This window comes from Mirounga leonina, unplaced genomic scaffold (assembly GCF_011800145.1).
Source record: "Mirounga leonina isolate KUSES-001 unplaced genomic scaffold, KU_Mleo_1.0 Mir_115, whole genome shotgun sequence".
Classification (NCBI taxonomy): Eukaryota; Metazoa; Chordata; class Mammalia; order Carnivora; family Phocidae; genus Mirounga; species Mirounga leonina.
In genome coordinates this window covers 79,924,903-79,951,922 of record NW_023270268.1, presented here as the reverse complement: position 1 = coordinate 79,951,922, position 27,020 = coordinate 79,924,903, and the positions used below count along the sequence as shown (strand labels likewise).

The 27,020-nt window shown below is 38.0% G+C and overlaps 1 protein-coding gene across 2 annotated transcripts in view; it reads right to left on the bottom strand.

Moving 5' to 3' along the window:
* Positions 1-27,020, bottom strand: part of IL1RAP (interleukin 1 receptor accessory protein) — a 125,355-nt gene that overhangs the window by 11,927 nt on the left and 86,408 nt on the right. For both annotated transcript variants that reach the window (XM_034999823.1, XM_034999824.1), the window contains 5 exons: positions 23,869-24,055; positions 10,771-10,936; positions 8,628-8,699; positions 6,062-6,188; positions 3,617-3,765 (listed from right to left, as the gene is read on the bottom strand). In XM_034999823.1, coding sequence (XP_034855714.1) covers positions 3,617-3,765; positions 6,062-6,188; positions 8,628-8,699; positions 10,771-10,936; positions 23,869-24,055 — 701 coding nt within the window. The remainder of the gene's footprint in view (positions 1-3,616; positions 3,766-6,061; positions 6,189-8,627; positions 8,700-10,770; positions 10,937-23,868; positions 24,056-27,020) is intronic.

Here is a 27,020-nt window from a genome sequence, read left to right as displayed (position 1 = left end):
AGTGAATTTGGAAAAGTCAAAAGACCAAGATCAAAACATAAAACTCAACTAATTCATTTCTATTTTTGATCAATGAGCAATTGAAAAGTGGAATTTTAAAAATACCATTATAATAGCAACAGAAACAAAATACTTAGGGCTAAATTTAACATGTGCAAGACCTGTTTACATAAACTAAAAAAAAAAAAAAGCTCAGAAAAATCAATGAGAACTAAATAAATTGAGAGATATATCATGTTCATGGATTGGAAAATTCAATATCATTATGATTTCAATTCTCCCCAAATCAGTTTATAAATTTAATATGATCCCAATCTAATCCCAGCACACTCTTATGTAGAAATTTGCAAGCCGATACTAAAACCTGTATGAAAGAATAATATGGTTTTCAGAATAGTCAGATTAATCTTTGAAGAGAAAAAAGGAGGAAGACAATAGTTTCTGACTTTATGACTTAGTTTAAAGCTATTAGTCAAGACAAAGTAGTATTTGACTAAAGAGAGACGAACACATTGATAGAACAGAATAGGGAATGGAGACATAGACCCACACTCATAGAGTTAATTATTTTAGGCTAAGTTGTCAAAACAATTCAGTAAAAAAGGGAGAGATTTTTCAATATGAGGCTAGAACTGATTTCTTTATGTAAAAGAAAATAAAACAAGACACTAAAACTTAATCCATACCTCACAGTATAAAAAAAATTTTGAAATGAATCATAGGCTAAAGTATAAAAGAAAAAGCTAAGATTTTCAAAAATCAAAGATTGCTAACACAGGATTTAGAAAGTACTAACCATAATAGAAGAAAGTGATAAAATGGACTTCATCAAATTTTTTAAAATTCTGCTCATCAAAAGTAAAATGAATGCACAATAGTGAAAATATCCACAAAGTCATATATCTGATATATATATATATATATATATATATCATTAACAAACAATCCAAGAACAAAATGTGCTAAAGATTTTAATGGCTACTTCACAAAGGAAGAACTATTAATTAATGGTCAGTAAGTCCATAAAAAAGTACTCAACATCACTAGTATCTGAAAATGCAAATTAAAAAAACTATAGTGTGATACCAGTACCCACTTACTAGGATGGCTAAAATTGAAAAATCTGACAACTCCAAAAGTTGGTAAGGATGTAGAGCACCTGAAATTTATATACATTGCTAATGGAAGTATAAAATGGTACAACCTCTTCAAAAATAGGTTTGGCAGTTTCTCATAAAGTTCAACACACCTTGCATTAGTCCCCACCTCTCTCCTATTATAAAACAACTCCATGTTTAACACATTTACATCAGCTGCCTCTCCTTTGATACTTTGCTTTAACTGACTAGATGAAATTGCACTGTCCAAAGACCTATCCCAGTGAATTCTTTTTATTTTGAGCTCTTCCTGTCATCTTTTTGATGAAAGACATAGAATGCTTTGTCAATGAATCCAGAGAAGGACTCACTATATATGACGTATGAATGTGAATACAGATATCCCCTCTGAATCCCAGCATTACCTGGCCCAGAATAGAAGCCACGTTATAAACCCTCAACACCTCTGGTACCACAAGATGTACACAGCCCAGGCTGGATTCTATGTAATACTAATGTAATTTCAGCACAGATCATCCAGTCAGTGGATGCACCTGTCATTTCACGTTCCTGATGCCATTCATACTCAACCATTCAGAGCATGGCCTTGTGTGAAAGGGAGCTACTCACATAGCTCTGGCAGGCAAACTTCTGCATCACTCCTAGACTAAACATGATTTTAATTGATTGTTCAATCCTACCTGACAATAAGTAATTTATGTCATCCTCCATAATTGTTTCCCAAAACACATGCTTCAAAAAACGAGTCCCACAAAATGCTCCATACTTCTGGAATCAAATATATTTGAAAAAAAAAAATAAAAAAAACCCCTGCCCCCTATGTTCCAATTCCCCTCAGGTATTCACACCAAGTGTTAATAATGTAAAGACTCTAAGGGGCCCTTGACTAAAATAACTTGATTGATTTTGTTTAACCTAGCCTTTAATGATACTTTATTTACTGTAAAAGTCTTTGTCAAATAACACTGTGAAAATTTTGTGGAAGTAATAAGTAGACTTAATATTTGTTGAGCACTTAATATATATTTGTATAGGCCAGTAATTGTGCTGAGTACCTTAAAACAACCTTATGAGGCAGTGGTATCATTTGCCTACTTACATAAAGAAATTGAAGCTCTGAGAGGTTAAGTGATTTTTTTCAAGATCACAGAGTTAGGATGCACAGAAACCGGGATTCCAACACAGGCCATCTGAGTCTAGAGTACATATAATGAACTGCAGTACTATAAAGAGTCCTAGTAGTATTCTTAGGAACTAACTTTGGGAAACTGTCTTATATTATTTGGTTGAGTCTCGTTGCTTTACACTGGCTTCTGAGGGGCAGAAGCAATGAACTATCCAGAACCAATCCCCTAAGACTTCTTAAGTGGCATATAGACTTGAGGACTTTGCTTTTTACTTTCTAAATTATAAAGAAATGTTACAGTGAAGGCTGTTTTTGCATCAGCTTTAAAAAAAAAAAAAAAAGGTTTGAATCCCACTGCAAAATGTAATAGCTATGAATTAATTTCTTTTTCTTTTTTCTTTTTTTACTTTTGGTATAAATATTATAGGCTCTATCTGACAGAAGGATCCATGATGATTCTGAATGACGTGACTGCATGTGTGATAAATCATCATTATCTTTCTCCAGGTCACTGAAACACATTCTTGAAGGGATTAATTGTCTGGGGTTCTGTGTTAGGTGAGAGACCCAAAGGTAATTTTAGACATTGTCTGTTTCAGTAGCAACAGCTCACACAAGAGAGCTTTATCACTTTTATTTATTGTAGAAAAAATTAGTAATATCAACATAGAAATCCTTAAGTCATAGTTTAAAACATTTTCATTTTAGCAATTGTGGCTAGTGGTATGTTCTAAATCTGTTTGAATACTGATACATAGTATTTATAATGATCATTTTAAAATTATATTTTTGAGAAAAAATATTTTATATTTTACTTAACTACTTGATTATAATTAGATGGTTGCTATTTATAATGTTTCATTATTATAGATAATGCTTCTAAGAATAGCAATGGGTACATAATTCTCTTTCTGTTATTTGTTCAGGAAAAATTCCAAAAGTATTAAGTCATATGGTATGGTCATTTTTATGGCCCTTGAACTCTGCCATCAATGATTTCTAAAAAGGTCTTTACAAGCCAACAATTATATGTGACTTTAGCACTATAGAGTCTCTATGTCTTTGGTAGCTTTAAATATTTTCTTTATTTTTCATTTTTCATGACTGTACTGATATAAAATTATGCCTCATTTTCATAATCAAATGATTTTTTGGCCACATATGTGCACTAAGTTGCTAAAAGTATGAGAAACAACATTTCGAGTGCCTTCACATAGATGGAAACTTTCCCTCAAGATTTTTTCAATTCACCTTTGATTCATTACTATGTGCCAGAGGTGCTAGGTGCTGGAGCACTGTCTTCTCATTTTCCTTATTCACCACATTGTTACATTTGGAGTTCACAGACGCATCTGCTGAGTGCATCCATTACCTTTCTGTTTCACCTTGGCTGCTTTGTCAACCTCCCCTTTGGCATTTCTAGCGTGACAGACATAGTTGCGCTTGAGATCCTCAGCAGTAACTTTTTTGATGTTCAAAATGTGAGTTCTTGTTTCATCTTCAGTTGCAGTCAAACTTACACTAGAAATAGGGGGAAGAAAACCAAAGCGTGAATGAGACCGCAGGGCCATGTGCTATGTGTGAATCAGATAAGGAGACAACCACAGGGCCCCGAGGTGAGGGCGGCCACAACGTTCATGAGCTGTGTTGCCTGAGATCCAATGGTTACAAAGGGAGGGTAGCTTCTAGATTCCATTGCCATTCTTTACCTTCTATACCACACACAATCCCAGTATCCAGATCAAATCCCATTGCTAGCAACGTATGGCAGATCTCTCTTCAGGGCAAAATGTCTCCTTCCCTCAAACTTCTGAGATAGTATTCTGTATCAGTGTAGAGAGAAGCTTCTGAGGCCAGATCCATCTGGGTTTTGATCCAAGCTTTGCCATTTACTGGCTAGATACTTTGGGCACAGTAACTAATCTTTCCAAGTCTTGAGTTCCTCCTTTGAAAGAGAGGTAAGTAGCAATGCCTACACAGTGCATTACATGTATTGACTTACCCAAGAACTCTGAGGATTGAGTATGTCAATGTGTAAGTATTAGAACAATTCTTAATAAATATTCATATAGGCAATTATTATCGTCCTCAGCAATAGTTCATGCTCATATAGCTAGGGGATTCCCAAAGCTTGGATTTTGAACACAGGTAGAATATTTCAGTAAAAAGGCTGAAACTCCATGGGTTAAATCCTAACATAAAAAGAAGAGACTTCTCAAAGCAAGTAAGCTTTGTGAAAATAAATTCATCGTAATCTCAGCATGTCAGTGATCAAGTGCTTTGGGTCTAAGACCAAGATTTAAAATCCCTTGGAACTACTTGCTCCAAAGAGAAAACAAAATCTTTCTCCTATAGCCGACATCCAGGTTCTCCTTCCAATGAGGCTGACCGTCAGTCATGAGAACTTGGTCAAGGGTTGTGACGGGTTTAACCTAAACTGAGCTGCACTGCTCCACTCTGGACACTGAGTTGTGTTGCCATAGCAGTGAGGACAGACAGCATGATCTTCATTATCATTCATTAGTTATTATTATGAGGATAGGAACCACAATGTTCAGAATTCCTTAAGTGATTAATAAGTCTCCCTTTGTGCCTCCAGCCACATCTTTAATCAATTCCTTCTGCAAAAACTGCTCCAATTTCAGGAGACTCCTTCTGTACCTTTAAATATGCGCTGCTTCTCTAAATTCCAGCCACTGCACATGACGTTCCTTTAACCAGGAACATTTTCTCTATTTCCTTACCTAGTTTATTTCTACTCATCCTTCAAATCTTTATTTAGGTACTGTACCATCTGAGAAGCACTGCCTAATCCCCTAAAACTGACTGAAATCCTCAACTAAACCTTCCGATAATATCCAATATTCTTGTCACTGCATTTATCACAGTATATTGAAATTTCTGCTCTATCACTCCTACTCTGATAAAATCTACTCAGTTAGGGACAAAGTATCTTGCATAGCACTTGATGTAAAGCAGAAATTTTATAACTTCTGTGCAAAGTGTGAGTTTACTATTAGGAACGACACATCTTTAAGTTCAAGTAGCCAAAGATGTATTTGCATATCATGTTAAGGCTCACGGCCTTAGAACTACTTTGTCATGTAGTTGGTCGGCTGCTAATTTTTATTTATTGTCGCTGTGAACCAACTGTTGTCTTGCAGTTGTGTACTTCACTTACGGAAGGATCTTTTGTCTTCAAAGACCCATATTTTCCTCCTTGTCAACCCAATCCCCTTCAAAAATTTATATTTATTTAGAAATAAAATGACCCAGATTGTTATTTTAAGAGTGGGCTATATTACCACCTCATCCACTTTAAAAATAAAATTTAAAGAATGTGAATGTATTTAGCCAATATTTAAAAAAATAATTATCAATTAGAAATGTAACATGCATGCTATGTGAGTTAAGAATGAGGAGGAAGATAGGAAATACGTGTTTAATGCAAGACAAGAAACTAATACAATTTATCTGAGGCATAAATACAGACTTGAGAAAGAAAAGAACAGGGCCACACTGACCAGCTTTCATGTATTCAGAGCCCTGTATTGTGGCCCTTCATTCATGTGGGCTATGCACCCCATCTACTTTCAAGTGGGAATCATGAATGTGTGATTATTAGAAGATATCTGGGTCTTGAATTGAATGTCTAGTAATCCTGCTTCGGATGCAGCCACTAAAGACTTGAAAATCTTGCAGATTTTTGGTAATGATGGGCCAACATCAGAGTTTTTACTTTCAATGATTAGTATAAGCCAGAGGCTATTCAGTTGAGGGACAAACGTCAATCACCCCTTGGCTGAGCCAATGGTACCTTTCATTAACAGTTACATCGATATTGGTGTCGTCTGGCTTTTTTCCGTCAATGGTCCACCAAACCTCATTGCGAGCATCCTTCAGGAAAGTGAAATAGACTGTACAGGGGATGAGTAGCTCCTCTCCTAAAAAAAACAAGTTAACCCATCAGTTTGTAACCTTCAACGGCTACACTGGTTTCACTCTGTGACTAATCAGAAGCTATAAAAGTGTACTTAAATACTTCTGAGTAATTTTCAAGTGTCCTACCATAGTAACGTACCATACTTCATTGCAAAATAAACAAACCAAGAAAAGAAGTACGGCAGTTTTATACAAAATTTCCAGAATGACCATCTTTTTATACAATCCATAAATCCTGTACCATGGCAGTATTTGTTTAAAGAGGCTCTGACAACAACCTTTTTAGCCCTAAACTTCCATGGACTACTCTTGCCCTTTGCTACTTCCCTCACGAACAGCGACTAAGGAGAGAGTCTCCAGACCTTTGATGCTCGGTGCAGAAAAGATGGGGCAGTGCCAACACTGAGGGACAGGCCAGATCTTGAAATGCTCAGGTTATCAGGGTGCAGTCGGTAAGTTTAAAGACAATTTACATATATACACATATAGAGAACGCAAATATTTATATGTTTATAAATACTACTATTTATGATGAACAAATCTATGTTTTCTTCCCGAGATGGAACATGAGGTCAGGGGGATCGCCAGGCGGAAAATGATAATAACAGGAAGGGCGGCTGCACCCTCACTAAGAACTTTATATAATTCACTGTGCTAAATATTTATATTTACAAGGGACCTTATTTAATTTTAACAAAATACTATGGGGTATTTTTTTTTTTTTTAAGATTTTATTTATTTATTTGAGAGAGAGAGAATGAGAGACAGAGAGCATGAGAGGGAGGAGGGTCAGAGGGAGAAGCAGACCCCCTGCCGAGCAGGGAGCCCGATGCGGGACTCGATCCCGGGACTCCAGGATCATGACCTGAGCCGAAGGCAGTCGCTTAACCAACTGAGCCACCCAGGCGCCCCCTATGGGGTATTTTTTAAAATTCATGTTTTATAGATGTGAGAACTAATGCTTAACGATGTTAAATGCCATTCCTAGATGACATGGATTTTCTTTTTTTTTAAGATTTTATTTATTTATTTGACAGACAGAGACACAGCGAGAGAGGGAACACAAGCAGGGGCAGGAGGAGAGGGAGAAACAGGCTTCCCGCTGAGCAGGGAGCCTGATGTGGGGCCCGATCCCAGGACCCTTGGGATCATGACCTGAGCCGAAGGCAGATGCTTAATGACTGAGCCACCCAGGTGCCCCTCTTAGATGAAATTGTTAATAAGTGGCAAACCAGAATTTGACCCAGACTGACTTTCATTCCAGTTTGCCCAGGACAACTCTGTTCTACGGTTGCTTTCTTAGTTATTGATGTCAACTGCTTTCACTCTCAAAAGGTGTGCAGGTTGAGATGACAAATTATATTGTCATCCAAATTTGAAAGCAAGTTTGTCTCACTGCGTGGTCCTACCTCATCCCCTCTTCTCATGCATGATTCTTATGTTGTCCCTTTCAGTTTCTATATTAATATGCAGGAAGGTAACATGAACATAGATTCTGTAGCCATATGATAGGTAGATGAAACACACTAGGTCATTAGTAAGGGTTTACCTCAATAGCAGGAATAATGTTCATATTACTATACAAAGCCACTATGAATTCTAGGAAATTTGGTCCATTTGGGGTTGACAGACCCCTTTGTGTGTTCTTTGTTTTTTTTTTTACAGGCAGCTCGCTATTTGAAACCTTACCTTAGTTTCAGGAGGGCATCATTGTGCTCTACCTACATTTGATCACGACCTCTGTTATCTTTAGTACATTATAAAAATATGTTCTTTTACACCTTCCATTGGGTTTGGAGTGAGTTTATTGTAAAGGATACAATATAGAAAATTGTTAAGATTTTCTATGGTTTTCAGTTTAACTGTGGGAGGCTTTGAGCCAGAAGAATAGCACACAATGCCTTATTCGGTCAGTTGCAAATGATTTTTGTCCAGAATGGAAAATAATGAAAACTAAAAAAAACCTTTTTAAAAGGAGACCCAGACAGCCACAGGAAACATCCCACAGAGTTCTGATTAGGGTGTACTAGTTCTACGAGTTGTTAACCCATTAAACTCACGGTCTCACCTCCGAGCTCCAACCCCTGACCCTCCACGGTGGAGCAGAAGCTTAAAGGATGTCTTGTGCTCATATCACAGTCTTGGCAAACCCAAGCTGTGTGCAAGCTAACGTGTACATCAGACAGAAATCACTAATCAGGAGAGGGGAGCCACTGCAGGGGAGGAAGGGAGCAGCTGTGGACAGAGAAGCTGAGAATCCCAGAGATGCCTGAGAGATCTACGACAGAGGAGGAGCTAATCTCCAGAGCTGCCTTGATTTCAGTTTCAATTCCTGTGTTTCCTTACAAAAGCCCTCTATTTGCATGCATTAACTTAAATGACATTTTATTCCTTGTCATTAAGAGACTCTAACTGAAATTAAGAGGCACAGCTATAATTACCCGGTTCTTTCTCATAGACCACAAGATCATTGGGTGAGTAGATCTGAGGAGGCAATGCGTCTTTTGGAGAGCCTGTTTTAGAGAGGAAGAAACAAAAGAGAGATGATGTTAAATCATGTAGCCCTCACCTCTCATAACCCATTTCCAAGAGCTGCTCTTTTGTGAAGTTTTGCCCAACTTCCTGGCACGGTTTGTCAATTCTTCCTGTGAGGGCCCACAGCTCAATGTAGAGTCATTTACAACACTTCATTCATTTCAAACAAGCAAAGAGACAAACATAACATACTAAGTAGCCTCCATGTTTCAGGATAGGAGATTTAACCAGTGTTTTTGCTTCCCAACGCTTACAAGAAATACCCTTCTCATACTATAAAATAAATTGCTTTCATGTCTTCCTCAATTGTTTCTTTTCTACATATTTCTCCAGAACATGCCCAGGGTGTCTAGTATGGGACCTGGTTAAAGAAGTAAATATTAAATGAATACTAAGTAAATGGAAAATTTAAAACCACAGTTGTGAGGCCAGCACATCAGTCTACCCAATGCCTGTGACAGTTGACTGCTCATTCATAGGACTGCTGCTCTTTATAATATTCTATATTTCTAAATTGAAATAAAAATACCCTGAAGGGGTTTTATAGTGTAGTGCTTAAGAGTAGAAGCTTCAGAGATTTAACAACCAGGGCTCTTATCCTTACTTGGTCAAATACTAACCATATGACTCTAGGTTTTTGCTTAATCTTTGAGAAGCTAATTTTCCTCACCTCTAAAATGAGGATAATTAAACTCACGGCACAGGTTCATTAGAAGGATTAAATTAAGTCATGCATATTTAATTAAGTAATGCATATTAAAGCATCCTATTGGTATATAATAAGTGCTCAGTACTTCACAGCTTTAAAAACAAACTTGTGTTGCTTGAAAGTTGGGTAAGAACCCTAGCCCACATCAGTATCTATCAACTTCTTTATCTATAAATCAAGGTGAACAAGCATGCCTGTTCTCAACTTCCCAAAAAGGGATACATTTAAGTATCTGTATCAGAAACAACTGCCAAGATGGATTTAAGGTTAGATTATTCATTTGGCTTTTAAAGCCCATTCCTGCTAAGTTCTAAATTTAGTCTGATTTTTCTTCTGAATGACTTCCCAGACCAGCATTATTCCAAAAGTAGGCAGAGGAAGAGGAGAGGGGATTACAAAATTTTTCAATTTGAATTTTATTTGCACTATTATGTTAGAGCCCTTAAAAATTACGCTGAACCTGGTGTCAGGCTAGTAGAGAAAGCTCTGCACCAAGAATCAGAAACCTGAGATTTGGAATCACTTCTTACACTAACTCACAGAGCATCTCTAAACAGGTTACTTTGTGCTATTGGGTCTTGATGTTTCCATTTATGAAAAGATGGGGTGTGAAAAATTTTCACTCTGATATGCTCTCCCTTTTAGTATCATGGGCACAGTGGTATTTAGGGCTCTCCCCTAAATGGTGACATTGGTTCTCTCAATTTCTGGGTTTGATAGGAGTCTTTTGACTCTGCCTGGACATTGTTCTTTCCACTTTCTGAATATCTCACCCCCCATTCTCTCAACCAGTGCAAACCAAAGGTTGAACACCACTGGCAAATAGCTTCAGCTACCCCTGTTCCAGTCCACAGAAAGACAGAGCTGATTGAATTCAAATACAACATTTTTGTGATAATAATTTTAACTACTTAATTCATTGAGTTTCCGCTGTTTGCCTGGAACTGGGCTAGCATAATATGTATATTATTTCTAATGTTCTCAGCTATACTGAATGTTAGGTACTCTTAGTTCCAGAGTAAGGCTAAGGAGACCCAGACCCTGATCAAAGTCATATTGCTAATAAATGGCAAAGGTACAAGGTGAACACAGATTCCTCTGGCACTCTTTTCACTCCCCAAACTGCCTTCATTCATTCACATATTAATTCATTCAGTAGACCAATAGTTATTGAACCCCTACTCTGTATGTGGAATTGCTGAGGCTCTAGGGACAGTGCAGTGAACAAAAAAGATAAACCTCTTTTCTCATAGAATGGACACGCTTGTTTGTAATAAACTATGAAGAGCCAAACCAGAGTTACTGCATTTTTGTTGTGTGCACTTAAAAATCATGCTTACCTACCACCTTTACACTCAGAGTCCTAGTGAGATGGAAGGTACGCCCATTTTCTTGATATGTAACAACACATGTATAATCTCCATTGTTTGAAACCAAGGCTATGAGAAAACTCAAGTTCAGGCCGTCAGGTATCACATTATTAAAATCCTCTATTTTCTGACAGCCCTAGAAGTAAAAGAAAAGACGTTCAGTATCTAGATACATGCACAGAAAATATACAAATGCATATACACACACACATCTAATTTCGCACAGAACATATAAATATCTATGCTGGCTGTACTTTTTACAAACTATTTTGGTCAAGTATTTGATGATGTTTCTGCAGAGAATGAATGCAAGTTTCATTATACTTTCTGCAAAAGGAAAATAGGACTTCTGAACTGAGACATGGATTCAAAATCACAAGCTTCCTGCCTCAGGATCCCGTATTTGAATTTTGGAAATCCCGTGTTACTAGTTAAACAAGGTTAAAGTTTTGAAAAACAACTAACGCAACTTAAGGAAATTCACATGCTGCTATTTAAGAAACGCTTATTTTTCATTTTTCCACATTTATTCAGTGATTATATTAATTCGGGAAGCCAGCCACTCTGACTATTGAGGTCTCACATTAGGTGTCCGGTTTCAGCATTGTTTTTTTTTTTTTTTCTCTTTTTTTTAAGATTTTATTTATTTATTTGAGAGAGAGAGAGAGAAAGAGAGAGCACAGACAGGTGGAGGGGCAGGGGCAGAAGCAGGCTCCCCACTGAGCAGGGAGTCGGACGTGGGGCTCAATCCCAGGACCCTAGGATCATGACCAGAGCCAAAGGCAGATGCTTAACCGACTAAGCCACCTAGGGCCCCCTCGTTTCAGCGTTCTTGATGGCTCTGTTGAATCACTCTATCCGTCACTGCCAAACTTTTTTGGGTTTTCCTTCTACTTATCCCATTTTTTTTTTTTTACATTCAAATATTACAGACTTCAGAATCTAAAACTAAAAGATATTTTATGAGTCTTACCAGGAATTACATTTATTTCTACACCAAATTATATTTTTATATACTTCTGCTGATTTGTAAACTTTTGAGATTGAAATACCTCATTCAACATAACTGAAATCCTGTTCTGGCTCTCTTGAGCCCCACTAATGGGCTTATATTATTATTTTATTTTTTTCTCTCAAAGAAAAAAAATACATCAACTGTGACAAAATTATATGTGGAACATTTACTTTTAGAAAAAACTTTTGTTTTTCTTTAAAAAAATCAATAATTAATCTGTGACAAAAACGGACTGGGTTATGTCCAGGGTCCTTTAGATCTTGAAAATTCAAGGAGGTTATTATTGGCTTGTACTTTAGATTTACTGTATTTACATATTTAACTTGGATTCTTGAATACGTAAGGTTTTCTTACTTCAATTCCTGGAGCATGTGTTTTGAAATATGACAGTTTCACTGAGTGGCATATTTTGCCATTCTTTGTCATAGGAAATATGTCTTTTAAGAATATCACTACACTTGATGCATGGAGATGATCATCAAGAGGAAGCTGTTATATGCTCAGTTATTTTCTGAATGCAATTTATCCTGTTTTGATAAGCAGTGTTTCTAGACACTTGTCACATCAGCAAAATATTTCAATCCTCTTAGGTTATCACGAAGTATAAGGCCACAGAGACCTGTATTCTATAATGAATTTATGTCAGATTTAGTTTAAATTGAGTTTAGACTATCTATAGAGCTCTATTTGATTTTTTGTGGCACCTTTCTTTTAAACAGTTCAAAGCTATTTTCTTCTCTCATTTGTTAGCTTAGCTGTTCTTAAATTCCCATGAAGTAGGCAAATCAGACTAAATATGCTTTAGTTTTACAGGTGGAAAAAAATAATGAGACAGGCAAAGAGGGACTCTCGATAACCCAGAGCAAAGCTAAAACTCAGTTTTCCGGACAGATGAACAAAGGTTTTTCACTAGCTTCTTAACTAAGAATGAACAGCTCTCCTTGGGAGTTGGTTGGGCTGGAAAAATTGCACAGACACATGTATTTACATGTACTCCATTATCCCCTCCAACCCTTATTCCTAAGTCAGCAAGTCTGGCATGCTTTTATGCCCATTTTATAGACAAGGATATAAAGGCCTGGAAAGGTTAAGTGATTGCCAGTGTCATAGAGCTGGGTAGTGTTGGAGCTAAAATTTAAATCTAGATCTACCTGTTTTGAGGCCTCTGCTTTTAATTCCACCTGACGCTGTCTCCCTATCCCATCCTGTGGTCCTGCAGATATGCCAGATGCGGGCCGGTCCCAGTGTTAACAATGTGCTATAGCTCTATGGCTTATATGAGGCGGGGTCCCACAGTTCGTGATAAACTGGAAAAGCACACTGTTCAGGATAAGAAGTGAATAACTAGTACTGCACTTGTCAACAGCGCTTCTTAAGAATGTACTAAAAGAAACTTATTTTTTTGACTTATCAAGTATCATTTCTGTAAAAACTATTTAAACACATTGGTTTTAGGATTCACAGTAAGTGCCACAAATATGAAGAAACACTTCTAACTCAAAGCCTTTTCATTCATTCACTCATTAGTTCATTCACCCTTGAGTGTTAATCATAAACCACGTGCCAGCCGCTGTTTGAGGTTCTGAGAATACGGCACTGACTAAAACGAAGGGTCAACTCTTACGGACTTATCATGAACAGAGAAATAGAATCAGACACATCTAAACAGCAAGGAAAATGGCACAAAATAGGTGTGTGTTGATCTCTTGCTAGCTCTCTCTTTTTCTTCATCTTAACCAAACCCATGAGCATGAACTTGAAATTTGGGCTGGATATGCTTCAGTGGGCCCAGGAGTCAATCAATGGTTTAAGTAAGTATGCTTTCTTGAGAGATCTTTTCTTCATTCCATAAAGGACAAAAATGTAGGCCAGGGACAAGTTTTTCTTGGAGCCGTTTTGTCTAGAAAAATATTTCAAATTAAGGACTATTCCACAAAAATCAACGGGAAAATTTCGGGTCTAATCTACTCTTCAGAAAAAGCTGACCATTCAAAAAATTTAAATTAACTGGTTTTAACCAAAGGAAGTAACAAGAAGAGAAATAAAAAGCCATTTCAAAGGTATTAGACCTAGAGCATGTTGGAAAAGGACATGAAAGAAATATTTTACGTTCTAAGTGTGCACGTGCATGATAGGGGTAGCTTCAGGGCATTGGTGAACGATAAATAACCATTAACTTTAGCCTATCATGTGTGATGAACTCTAATTCTTTTTCTTTTTTTCTTTTTTTTATTCTTATGTTAATCCCCATACATTACATCATTAGTTTTAGATGAAGTGTTCCATGATTCATTGTTTGTGCACAACACCCAGTGCTCCATGCAGAATGTGCCCTCCTCAATACCCACCACCAGGCTAACCCATCCTCCCACCCCCCTCCCCTCTAGAACCCTCAGTTTGTTTTTCAGAGTCTATCGTCTCTCATGGTTCGTCTACCCCTCCGATTTCCCCCGCTTCATTCTTCCCCTCCCGCTACCTTCTTCTTCTTTTTTTTTTTTTCTTAACATATATTGCATTATTTGTTTCAGAGGTACAGATCTGAGATTCAATAGTCTTGCACAATTCACAGCGCTTACCAGAGCACACACCCTCCCCAGTGTCCATCACCCAGTCACCCCATCCCTCCCACCCCACCCCCCACTCCAACAACACTCAGTTTGAACTCTAATTCTTATAAGCAGTTGCATCTGTAGACCCTTTGGCACATGCAGCTGAGACACACAGTATGTTTTTAAGCACAATAAAGTATTCCTAAAAATAAATACTGCAGATTTCAAAATCATTTCTTTGGAATCAGGAAAAAAAAAAAAGTACAAACAAAAATCTAGATATCCAAAGAACAACAACAAAAATGTGTCTAAATACGAGAAATGGTTAATGGTAAGTTGATTTTCACTATGAACACTTGTCTGACTAGAAAACGAGTCATCCACTTAGTTGACCAATCAGTTCCTCATTTTGAATTCAAAAGAGAGAAGTTCAACAGAACAACATTTCTAATATGTAGCGGTAGCCATGGCAACCTACCGCAATATAGAGGTAAAGAACAGCGCAAGAAATGACTTTGAGATCTTTGAGAGGAAATAAATCATGTGCTGAAGTGTGGGGTGTGAGTGGGGGGATGTCATGACTAAAAAAGGACAGATGTTTCCATTCAATAAACGTACAATGTTTAAAGAACTGTATGAGGGCACAAGAATGGAAATGGTATAGTTCCTGACCTAGAGGTATGCAGTCTAGTGGAGAATTCCAACAAATCCTATGAGAAGCATGTTAGGGTGGGGGAGTGGGGGAAAAGATTAAACAGAAAACATTTAGAAAAACTTCCTGGAGAAGGAAGATGTGGGCCCTATTGTTAAAGGGCAAGTAGAATATTACCAGTGATGTGGGAGGGGAGACGTGGGAGAGTGACACTCTAGGCACGGGGAAAAATGTGAAAAAAAAAATCCCCTACACAGGGTGCCTGGGTGGCTCAGTTGCTTAAGCATCTGCCTTTGGCTTAGGTCATGAACCCAGGGGCCTGGGATCGAGTCCCTCATCAGGCTCCTTGCTCAGTGGGGAGCTGCTTCTCCCTCTGCCTGCAGCTCCCTCTGCTTGTGCACTCTCTCTGATAAGTAAGTAAGTAAGTAAGTAAGTAAGTAAGTAAGTAAGTAAATAAATAAATAAAATTTTAAAAAAATCCCTATGCTCTTATAGTATTTTGCCCTCTGTGTTAGTCCTTAACCAACTTTATTATGGTGATCTCTTTTCATGCTTATTTCTTCCTCTAGAAAACTTACTCCCAGGGGCAAGTGGGGGGTGGATGAGTACTGTTATCCGCATGGGCAGCAACTTGCCCAATACTTGGCACATGGAAATGCTCAGTACATTTGTGTTGTAGGTCAGAAATATGAATGAGAGAAGGAAAGACACAAGACGTGGAGTTGAAAGTTCAAGCGGCATGCACATGATAACAAGAAGATGAATACAAGGATTGTAATACCTGGGATGGGGGAGTTGTAGGATGGGTAGAGAAACTGAGTGAGGATACAAAGAGTTTGAGATATAACATTAGAATAGTTATGAATATCTATTGACATTTTTGCATCTAAGATTAAGTTGCTATGAAATGCATCATACTTGTTCACAAAGTCTCGTAAGAGTTCTATCCACCAGTCACTTCCAATGAACTTCAGAACTACGTCATCCAATGTTTACACAACAAATACTTACAAAATCCCTCCCATGTGACAGGAACTGTGTTAGGAGTTATTATTATTATTATTATTATTATTCAATTATTCTTTCTGTCAAATAAATAAAATCTTAAAAAAAAAAACACAGAATGGGTGATTCATTCAGGCTAAGTTAGCCTCAAGGCTTTACAGACACTTGAATGGGGTTTAAATTTAAAGGATGTACCTTAACTCTTCAGAAGCCCTGAAACTAACTATATATAAAATGCTGTGTGAATACACTCATATATAGAATTCAGTGTGTATGGCTTGGAAAGAAAATATGATACATACTTTCCTTATACCAAAGGTTTAAAATCACTACATAGGGACTATAGAGAAAGGAAAGAGATAACCAAACTAAGATGTCAGATCAGACTGAAACAAGCACCTTAAAATAAAGTCTATTACATAGACCTTGGACCAACTTAACAATACGTGCCATGCCAACAAGAAGGTCACGCCTGGCATTCTTTCAGAAATGTTTTTCTGATGGCACTCTGTCAGAAAAAGCAAAGGTTTTCAATTTCCTGAGAGATTTAAAAACAGTATCTGGCCAATTCTGATTAACTTCACACTGAAAATTAGAGGTGGAGGTAATATTCCAATTTTAATGATCACACTGAGTACAAAGAAAACCAGCTTTTTTGCAAACTGAGATCCGGAATGATATCTATCCTGCTGTATAGCAGCTGAGAGCATTTCAGCAGCTGCTATAAAGGTAATATCCAAAACATCCACCAAAGTGGTTCCTCTGATCCTCAGTAAGAAGGGGAAAATTGCCTTTGTTTTTACAAGTACCTCTGGAGAAAAATATTCAAATACCTGGTTATAACAATGAGAACAAGGAATGATCCAGGAGTATGAAAGTTAGGATGGCTCACGATATTCTAAAGCTTCAGTCTTTAAGAAAATCCAATAATAATAGTAACAACAACGGGATCACACTTACCTATGTCTTTATGCCTATGCATTCAGAAGTCCCTATGTGAATAAACAGGCAGCCTCCAATTTATAAACGTGTTGTGTTCCAGAAGTTCTTTTATAAGCTGGCTACTTGAAATTCAGTAAATCACTTTCGAACCATGGTTCGCTTTTAATGCTAGTAACAAAACCTGGCTCATTTGACAAACATTTACTGAACATCAATTTAACTCACAGGATTGTTGAATTAGAGAACTATGAATTCTGGGCCCAGACTGAAGAACACTCTGCCATACAGAAGAGAGCAGGAGAGAAGACATTCAGAGAAGAAGAATTCGAGCCTGCCCCATTTCCCATGCAATTCTGAAAGAGAAACTTCTGATTTTCTGTTCCAACCAATCCCAGGTTTCGGAGACCCTTCTGACTTCCCCGGGTGATCTATCCACAGGTTCGCTTATGGCCCACGGTCTCCCTTGCAACCTAATCTGTGCGCAAAGATGGCTCAACCCTTCAGAGTGCTTCTCGCTCCAGAAATTAAGACTGGAGCACCCTCTCTGTGTCAATCCTGAAGAGTATAAGCTTTGGAACCCAACAAAAGTGGCTTGAAATCCCACATTCTCCCATGACTGGCTGGATTATTTCCAGTAAATTATATAAAATAATGTAAAACTATGGGCTCTTGACATAGATTGTATAGGGCTAAATTTTGGCTCCCAGCTCTGGGACCCAGGCAAAATCTCTCAACCACTCTGTACTTGGGTTTTCTTAATGATAAAATGGAGAAAATGATAGACCCTACTTCAAGTTGAGAAAATTAAAATAATCAAAATATTTGGAAGAATTACTGTGCTCAGTAGATGTCAGCTATTGCTGTTCACCTCTCAGCCTCTGGTTCCTATACGATATCAACCCTGAAGGATGTGGTGAGTATTACATATGACGTATAAAGTACCCAGTACAAGGTATTTTACTAGGAAAATGCAAGAAATATTAGTTTCCTTTCCCTTCTTTCAATTCATCAGTTTTCACCTTCAGCCAACAGGAAAACAGATTTGCTGGAACTGATTAATGTGTCTTAACTCCCGCAGTTACTACTAAAAGAAACTATTTCTCCAATGTCAAGGTAGGGAATTCAGCTGATAACAATGGAAAGAGAACTACTGTAGGAGAGCCAAGCTATCCAGGCAGATGCAGGGGCTGACTGCAGAGGGTAGGAAATAGAAAGCAATGTCAGCATTGCTGTACAGTGATGGGAGAAATTCCCCTGCCAAGAACCCTGATTTTGTTCCCAAGATTGCAGAACTCTCAGGATTAAAGGGGTCAGTCAATTACTCAAATACGGAGAAATAAAAAGCAGCATAGCACACATCAAGAGCAACCTTTTCAGAACCATAGAATAGAAAGGACGTCTGGTTACTGGTTGTCCTTTTAGTCACCTGAACATTGTTGGGTATCTGCTATCCCAGTGGTTTCACTTGAAAGTTAGGATGTCTTGATCTTCTTTCTTTGCTTCTTGCCTCCATTCAGCCCATGAACATTCTCTCCAGATTTTGACTTTGGCCTTTTCCTTTATCATTTTATTTGTATTTTGTCTTCTTCTTAAGGGGTTCAACTATCATATACATGCATCCAATTCTCTGATCTCCAGTTTTGATTTTTTTTCCAAGCTCCAGACTCATACACATGTAGCCAGAACCTACAGGTCACTGCTACCTAGATATCTCGCAGACATCTCTAACTCCATATGACATTATCGAAACCCATTACTTGCTCCCAAACCTGCTCCTTCTCTGCTATTTCATATCTTGGTTAATAGCACCAACATTCATCCAACCAGGAAAACCAAAAATCTGGAAATCTTTGAGGATATAGAGATGGGTATGCCGTAACTGTGTCCTCAAGAAATAGTCAGTCTCATAGGGTACATGCGTGTACATTTCTCCCTCTTCTTAGAACAAACAATTAATTCTCTTTGGCACTCTTGTGGAACTTAGAATTCTACTTTTTGATAAGAATAAGAATTCTTATTTATAAACTTGTCTGAATTAAACTGTGGGATCTTTTTGGAACTATGTAGGGTAGGACATATATCTCATTCATCACTGTGTTCCCCCAAACCCCTGACATATTGCACTGACTGAATACAACTGATCTTCAACAGCTGTTGAATGTATACATGGATGACAGTAAAACAATAAAGGAAGTGAAAAGCGACATGGAGATAGGCATAAATAAGTAGCTGTGGGATTATATTAGGGCAAAAATATTTCTAGCTGGAGAGAAGAGAGAACATTTCATGAAGGTGGTAGAATTTGAACTGTATAAAGAAAGAAAAGGGGAGATTCCAGGTAGGTAATGCATCAAGAAAAAGGAAAAAAAAGTAGAATATATAAGGAAATAAAATTAATTTTTTTCAGACCAAGTAGTCTGAAGTAGTCAAGTATAGAAAAAGTGAACAGGGTTAGAGATGAGAGAACTCAATTGCAGATAAGTAGAAGAATACATTTTTTAATTGGAAAATGCATTACACTTACTGATGTAAAATTGTTAATATTATTCTTTTAATCATTTTTTATGCTGTCTACTATGGAACACCACAATTACAGAATATACAATGATCACCTGTACCTAGCCTAAAGTATAAATTCAGGCTATGTCTTATTTCATCTACACCCATTCACTGCACCCCAAGATTATTATGAAGCAAATCACAGACATTATACAATTTATCTTGTAAAGATTTCTATGTGTAATCTCCAAATGACAAGATCCTTGTCTTCTGCAAGCATAACTATAGTATTATTATCACAATTTAAAAAGTAATAACTCACTGTATTATCAATTTTCTGTGTTCAGAGTTCCCTGATTTTCTCATAACTTGTTTTATAGTTTGTCTGAATAAAATACAATCTAAGGTCTATACATTGCAACTAGTTGTTATATATCTTAAACCAGTCTATCTCTCTCTCATTTTCTTTCTCCCCTCCTTCCCTCCCTATCTCTTAATCATTTTATTATAGCATAAAACATATACAAAAAACACTCAAATGTATGTATGAGTTCACGTGTCATTATAAAACAAATACCTTCATAAGCCTGCTCAGGTCCAGAATAGAATGTTACTAGTCACCCCTGAAGGCCTTCCACACGTCCCACGTTAATCACAGCTCTTTTACTAGCTCCCCCCCACAAAGTAGCCACTATCTACACTTTCATGGTAAAATCAATTTCTTATTTTCATTTATAATCTTATCACCCACAAATACATCCTTAGACACCATAGTCTCATGCATTGTTAAATGTGTCTTACATGTTTCTCTTAACCTACATATTCCCACATCATGCCTTTCTTTTTCTTGCAATTTATCTGTTGAATAATCCAGGATATTTGGCCTATAGAGTTTTCCAGTCTGGATTTTGCTGACTGCAAACTCATGGTGTAGAGCAATACATTCCTCTGTTCTCTATATATCCTGCAAAACGGCAGCAAGATGGTATTTTTCAGACTCAGGTTTAATCCATTTGGCATATTTTATTCTTTCATGAGAAGGAATATGTCTAGTTGTTTCCTTTCATATGATGGTATCAGTCATTGATGCTTCACACTCGGATTTATTAATTCAATAGGGGCTGTAAAATGATTATATACTTTTATAAAAACACACTACAATGGAATATTATGCAGCCACCAAAAGGAATGAACTCTTGCCATTTGCAACGACGTGGATGGAACTAGAGGGTATTATGCTGAATGAAATAAGTCAAACAGAGAAAGACATGTATCATGTGATCTCACTGATATGAGGAATTCTTTTTTTTTTTTTTAAAGATTTTTATTTATTTATTTGACAGAGAGAGACACAGCGAGAGAGGGAACACAAGCAGGGGGCGAGGGAGAGGGAGAAGCAGACTCCCCGCTGAGCAGGGAGCCCGATGCGGGGCTCGATCCCAAGACCCTGGGATCATGACCTGAGCCGACGGCAGACTCTTAACGACTGAGCCACCCAGGTGTCCCCTGATATGAGGAATTCTTAATCTCAGGAAACAAACTGAGGGTTGCTGGAGTGGTGGGGGTGGGAGGGATGGGGTGGCTGGGTGATAGACATTGGGGAGGGTATATGCTATGGTGAGTGCTGTGAATTGTATAAGACTGTTGAATCACAGACCTGTACCTCTGAAAAAAATAATACATTATATGTTAAAAAAAAAAAAAAAAGAAGAAGAAGAAGGTAGCAGGAAGGGAAAAATGAAGGGGGGGAAATTGGAGGAGGATACGAACCATGAGAGACTATAGACTCTGAGAAACTGAGGGTTCTAGAGGGGAGGGGAGTGGGGGGGATGGTTTAGCCTGGTGATGGGTATTAAAGAGGGCACATACTGAATGGAGTACTGGGTGTTATATGCAAACAATGAATCATGGAACACTACATCAGAAACTAATGATGTGATGTAATATATGGTGATTAACATAACATAATAAAATAAAATTTAACAAACACACTTCTCTGAACTATTTCATTAGTCAGTGCACATTTCTTATAGGAAAGGCAGAATAAAGACCCGATTTTTTTCCTTTACCAGTTTTCAAGATAACAAATTGATTTCCTATCATCCACTAAATGTGACCAATTATTTTGAAATATCATTATGAACTTATGGATTTAAATTTAATTCATAAGATTCAACCTACTGTGATTAATAACCTTACTGAAGTTCAAATTGTTCCACTGGCCAATGGAAAACTCTTTAAAGTTGGCTCCTAAGTCATTTCATTAATGACTTAAACTGTTAGATGCTAACATTTTAAACTATGATTATGAATTGCCTATTTCTTCTTTTAAATCTGTCAACTTTTGCTTCATGCAATCAGACACACTGCTGTGAGGCACATATACTTGTACTATTTTTATGACTTCCTGATGAATTGACCCTTTTATTATTCTGAAAAGTCCTCTTTATCTCTGGTGATACTCATTGTCTACAGTCTACTATATGTGTTACTGGTATATCCATTCTAACCTTATTTTTATTCATCATTTATTTTCAATTTTAAATTCTTTCTCCCTTCCATTTTCTGTTCATCTTAAGTCATTATCTATCATGTTCGTTTGCTGTTATCTCTTAGGTTTTAGCTTCCTTTCTGAAATGACTTATTTCCTTCTTCCTAACTTTCTATTTCTGGACTTTTCTAATTCTTACTGATCTATGTTATTCTTTCTCATCTCATTTCTTTATGTCTTTTAGCTCATTTTTTTTTTTTTAAAGATTTTATTTATTTATTTGACAGAGAGAGACACAGCGAGAGAGGGAACACAAGCAGGGGGAGTGGGAGAGGGAGAAGCAGACTCCCCGCCGAGCAGGGAGCCCGATGCGGGGCTCGATCCCAGGACTCTGGGATCATGACCAGAGCCGAAGGCAGACGCTTAACGACTGAGCCACTCAGGCGCCCCTTTTAGCTCATTTTTTAATAGTGAGTCACATTATGTTCTTCTGGCATGCTTTCTCTTTTTTGGTAGAAATGTTATTCTGCTTCTTATTCTCTTTTTTCTTCTAAGTTTGAAAGGGATTTTACCTTGGTTCTTTTTTTTTTTTAGGGTTTTATTTTTATTTATTTAGAGAGAGAGAGCACATCCTCCCTTGGGTGGGGGAGGGAGAGAGAATCCCAAGCTGACTCTGCACTGAGCATGGAGCCCGACGTGGGCCTCGATCTCAGAACTCTGAGATCATGACCCTTGAGCCAAAATCAAGAGTCAGACGCTTAATTGACTGAGTCACCCAGGTGCCCCTATTGTGGCTCTTTTTGTTGTTCATTTTTTGGTAAAACTTGTTTTTTTCTGAGCTTTTGAACATGGCAGGATTTTCTAACATCACAGGGATCCCTCTTCCAAACTATGGTCTTGAGATTTCCTGAGCCTGCTGCTTCTCCGTTTTTTAGCTCCGTTTTAGCTCTTTCCTTCCTCTATATTGTCCCGATCCTGTTTACTTCTGATCACACTCCCAGCCACTTGTCCTCAGTGCAAGTGGCAGTTTTTCAGAGTTGTGAGGCACTAGAACAATTTCAGTTCCTTCAGAATTTCTTACTATGGGCCTCTTGGACTCACCGCCTGTTAGAGAGCAAAACTCTTCCCAACTTCAGCTGCTGTTCTCAGACTGGCTCACCATCCCTCACTTTACAGTGAGGACCACTGGTTCCTTGTTCTCAAGTCTGCCAGATACCATATTACTTCCATCTGCCCCCTTCCCTAGACACTGATTCTATATGTGGTTTGTCTCACTCACGTCATCGAAAGTGATTCTTGTGGATAACTTGTCACTGAGTTTGTTCTAAATGTTGTCCAGTAGTTTTTAGCTTTGGCATATGTGGGTATTTGAGGAGATTAAAAAAATAAGGCTGCTGCCACAGGTGCCACCTTCCAACACTTTCATTTTTGATTAAACACTTTCCAAGTCTCTCAGATGTGGAGGAGACCACAGATGGACTGTGCCCACAAATGAGGGTAAACAGAGAACGCATACAAATAATAGAATACAGTGCTGACTAATCAAGGAGTTGACATTCACCAAATGAGCAAGCAGCTTCTGACCTCACTCAACAGTGAACAGAAGTGTGTGGGCATTTCTCAAATGGTATCTCATAGGAAGTTAATAGAAATATGGTAGTTCTAGTTGGCCAGTGAATGTAATTTAGGAAATGATGAGTTGAGGCAAAGCATTCTCTACCACTTCCTTAAAATGGCACACAAAATAAATAAATAAAAATGGCACAAAGTGAAGAAGTGGTAAAAGATTTGTATAAAGTTTTTAAGGGAGAAATAAAAAATCTGATGAGAAAAATCTCAGTTTCAACATTAACTCAACAATCAAGGGCAGATATTGCCAGTTTAGAGAGAGTAAGATGCTCTTGAGTTTCCTTACCATGTACCAAGTGATGGTTGGTTTGACAGTGGAAGGAAAGAATCCATCTACATTTGGACACGTGATCTTCTGAACACCATACTCTATATACAGTTTATGCAGCGGGAGTTTCATGGAGGAATTGAAGCAGCTGTCTTTCTGAACCACTTCCAGAGGAAACGCAACTTTGCTGCAGTATGTGGTATTCCTGAAAAGAGAAACAGCCAATAAATGGGCAATCTCCTTTGAATCGGATTGGATGCAGCAATCATATTGAAATGAGTTAAGTGAAATAATGCTGCGCACTGAGACCTCATTTACATGTCAGTTCACATAGGAATTAAAATTAACAAGTCAGGAAATGACAGGTGTTGGAGGGGAGGAGGAGAAAGGGGAACCCTCCTACACTGTTGGTGGGAATGCAAGCTGGTGCAGCCACTCTGGAAAACAGTATGGAGGTTCCTCAAAAACTTGAAAATAGAGCTACCGTATGACCCAGCAATTGCACTACTGGGTATTTACCCCAAAGATACAAAAGTAGGGATCCGAAGGGGTACGTGCACCCCGATGTTTATAGCAGCAATGTCCACAATAGCCAAACTGTGGAAAGAGCCAAGATGTCCATCGACAGATGAATGGATAAAGAAGATGTGATATATATAGACAATGGAATATTATGCAGCCATTAAAAAAATGAAATCTTGCCATTTGCAATGACCTAGATGGCACTGGAGGGTATTATGCTGAGCAAAGTAAGTCAATCAGAGAAAGACATGTATCATATGACCTCACTGATATGAGGAATTCTTAATCTCAGGAAATAAACTTAGGGTTGCTGGAGTGGTGGGAGTGGGAGGGATGGGGTGGCTTGGTGATAGATATTGGGGAGGGTATGGGCTATGGTGAGCGCTGTGAATTGTGTAAGACTGTTGAATCACAGACCTGTACCTCTGAAACAAATAATACATTATATGTTAAAAAAAAAAAAAGAAGAAGAAGAAGAAGATAGCAGGAAGGGAAGAAGGAAGGGGGGTAAATCGGAGGGGGAGACGAACCATGAGAAACTATGGACTCTGAGAAACAAACTGAGGGTTCTAGAGGGGAGGGGGCTTGGGGAAGGGGCTAGCCTGGTGATGGATATTAAAGAGGGCACATACTGAATGGAGCACTGGGTGTTATACGCAAACAATGAATCATGGAATACTACATCAAAAACTAATGATGTAATGTATGGTGATTAACATAGCATAATAAAAAAAATGTTAAAAAAATAATAAATAAATAAATAAAATAAAATAAAATAGCAACTCCCTATTTAAAAAAAATGTGTTATGGAGGTATTTCCTATACCAATTTGACGTCACAAAATAAAAACAGACACAATTCACTACTGTTGGTATACTAAAATATTTACATTTTAGGATGCCTGGGGAATTGCATTTATGTTTGAATGTCTACACAGGTCATTTAGTCTGCCTCAGGGCTCTTCTCCTCCCATCAGCCCACCTTCTACATGGAGGCTTTCCATGTCATCCTCCATGCACCCCATTTCTAAATTAGGCCTCTCATTCTCTGAGCACCTCAAACATTTCCTTGATTGAATTTATATAGTTCAAACAGGACATGACCATGTGTGTCTTCTTTTGTTCCTTGCATGTAGTACAGCGTCTAAACTTTCAGTAGGCACCAACTAAATGTTTCTTAAATGAATGGAATGGATATAAAATGTATGTCTATGCATAGGAAAACAATAAAGGGTACACAGATAATAAAAATAACTGATTTCTTAGGGTGATAGGTAAATGGGTCATTCACTGTCTACCCTTTTTTGTGATGTCTATTTAAGGTGCCAAATACAGGGGTGCCTGGGTGGCTCAGTGGGTTAAGCGTCTGCCTTCAGCTCAGGTCATGATCCCAGATTCCTGGGATCGAGCCCCGCATCAGGCTCCCTGCTCAGTGGGAAGCCTGCTTCTCCCTCTCCCACTCCCCCTGCTTGTGTTCCCTCTTTCGCTGTGTCTCTCTGTCAAATACATAAATAAAATCTTTAAAAAAAATAAAAAATAAATAGGGGCGCCTGGGCGGCTCAGTGGGTTAAGCGGCTGCCTTCAGCTCAGGTCATGATCCCAGGGTCCTGGGATCGAGCCCCTCATCGGGTTCCCTGCTCGTCGGAGAGCCTGCTTCTCCCTCTCCCTCTGTCTGCCACTCTGCCTACTTGTGCCCTCTATCTCTGTTAAATAAATAAAGATCTTTAAAAATAAATAAATAAATAAAAAATAAATAAATAAAAATAAGGTGCCAAATACATATTAGATACTCATTTACTAATTAATTGAGACTAAATACAATGAAATGGGGGGATGCATTTCCCTCCCCAAGAAGGGATGTTTAAAGATGATTTATGACAATGGTAATAAGGTGAGAAGGGACAGTGGCAGCCATAATCGCCACCTAAAAATAGCGAAAGGTCTACCACGTGGAAGAATTATGCTACAGATGGAAATTATACAGAGGGTAATTTTCAGCTTCATAAGATATATTCTCTGACTTAAAATAATAATGAACAGTGGTGGAACTGATTTTTCCAGCTTTAAAAGTAAAATCTGGATGTTATCCTCAGAGGGGTATTGAAGCAAGAATACAAGTGGTACAGTCCTGGAGGATGAATCTTAATTTATGGCCTTTGATTCTACACAGTTTAGTTTAAGGTCATTCTCCACTTAGGAATTGCTTCAGGGCTGTGGGAAGCTTCTGGTGTCCCCACCAGACAAGTTCACTTCTAGATTTTCTTTAGGGACATAGAAGATAGGCCGACAGGAAAACTGAAGAGATGGCCATTTGGAAGTTGGTAAATCACATTAAAGGAATACTCAGGCCTTAACAGCCACACTGCTCCAGTAATGTAAAAGAAGGTTAGAAAAGTTTGAGGAAGAGCTCTAGACAAGTAGGAAACAGAAACAGAGTTAATGAAACACTAAAATGCAGAGTAGAGAACAAGGCCATCCACAAAGCTACTGATGACGCCTTTCCAGCTACTTCCTGATGTCCACCTGTGGAATGTTAACGGATTAACAGCTGCCAAAGATGGAAAGGAACTCAAGGAGCATTTAGGCTGATTTTCTCATTGGGTGGATACAGATGCCAAAGCTCTCAGACACAGACTGACGTGCCTAAGG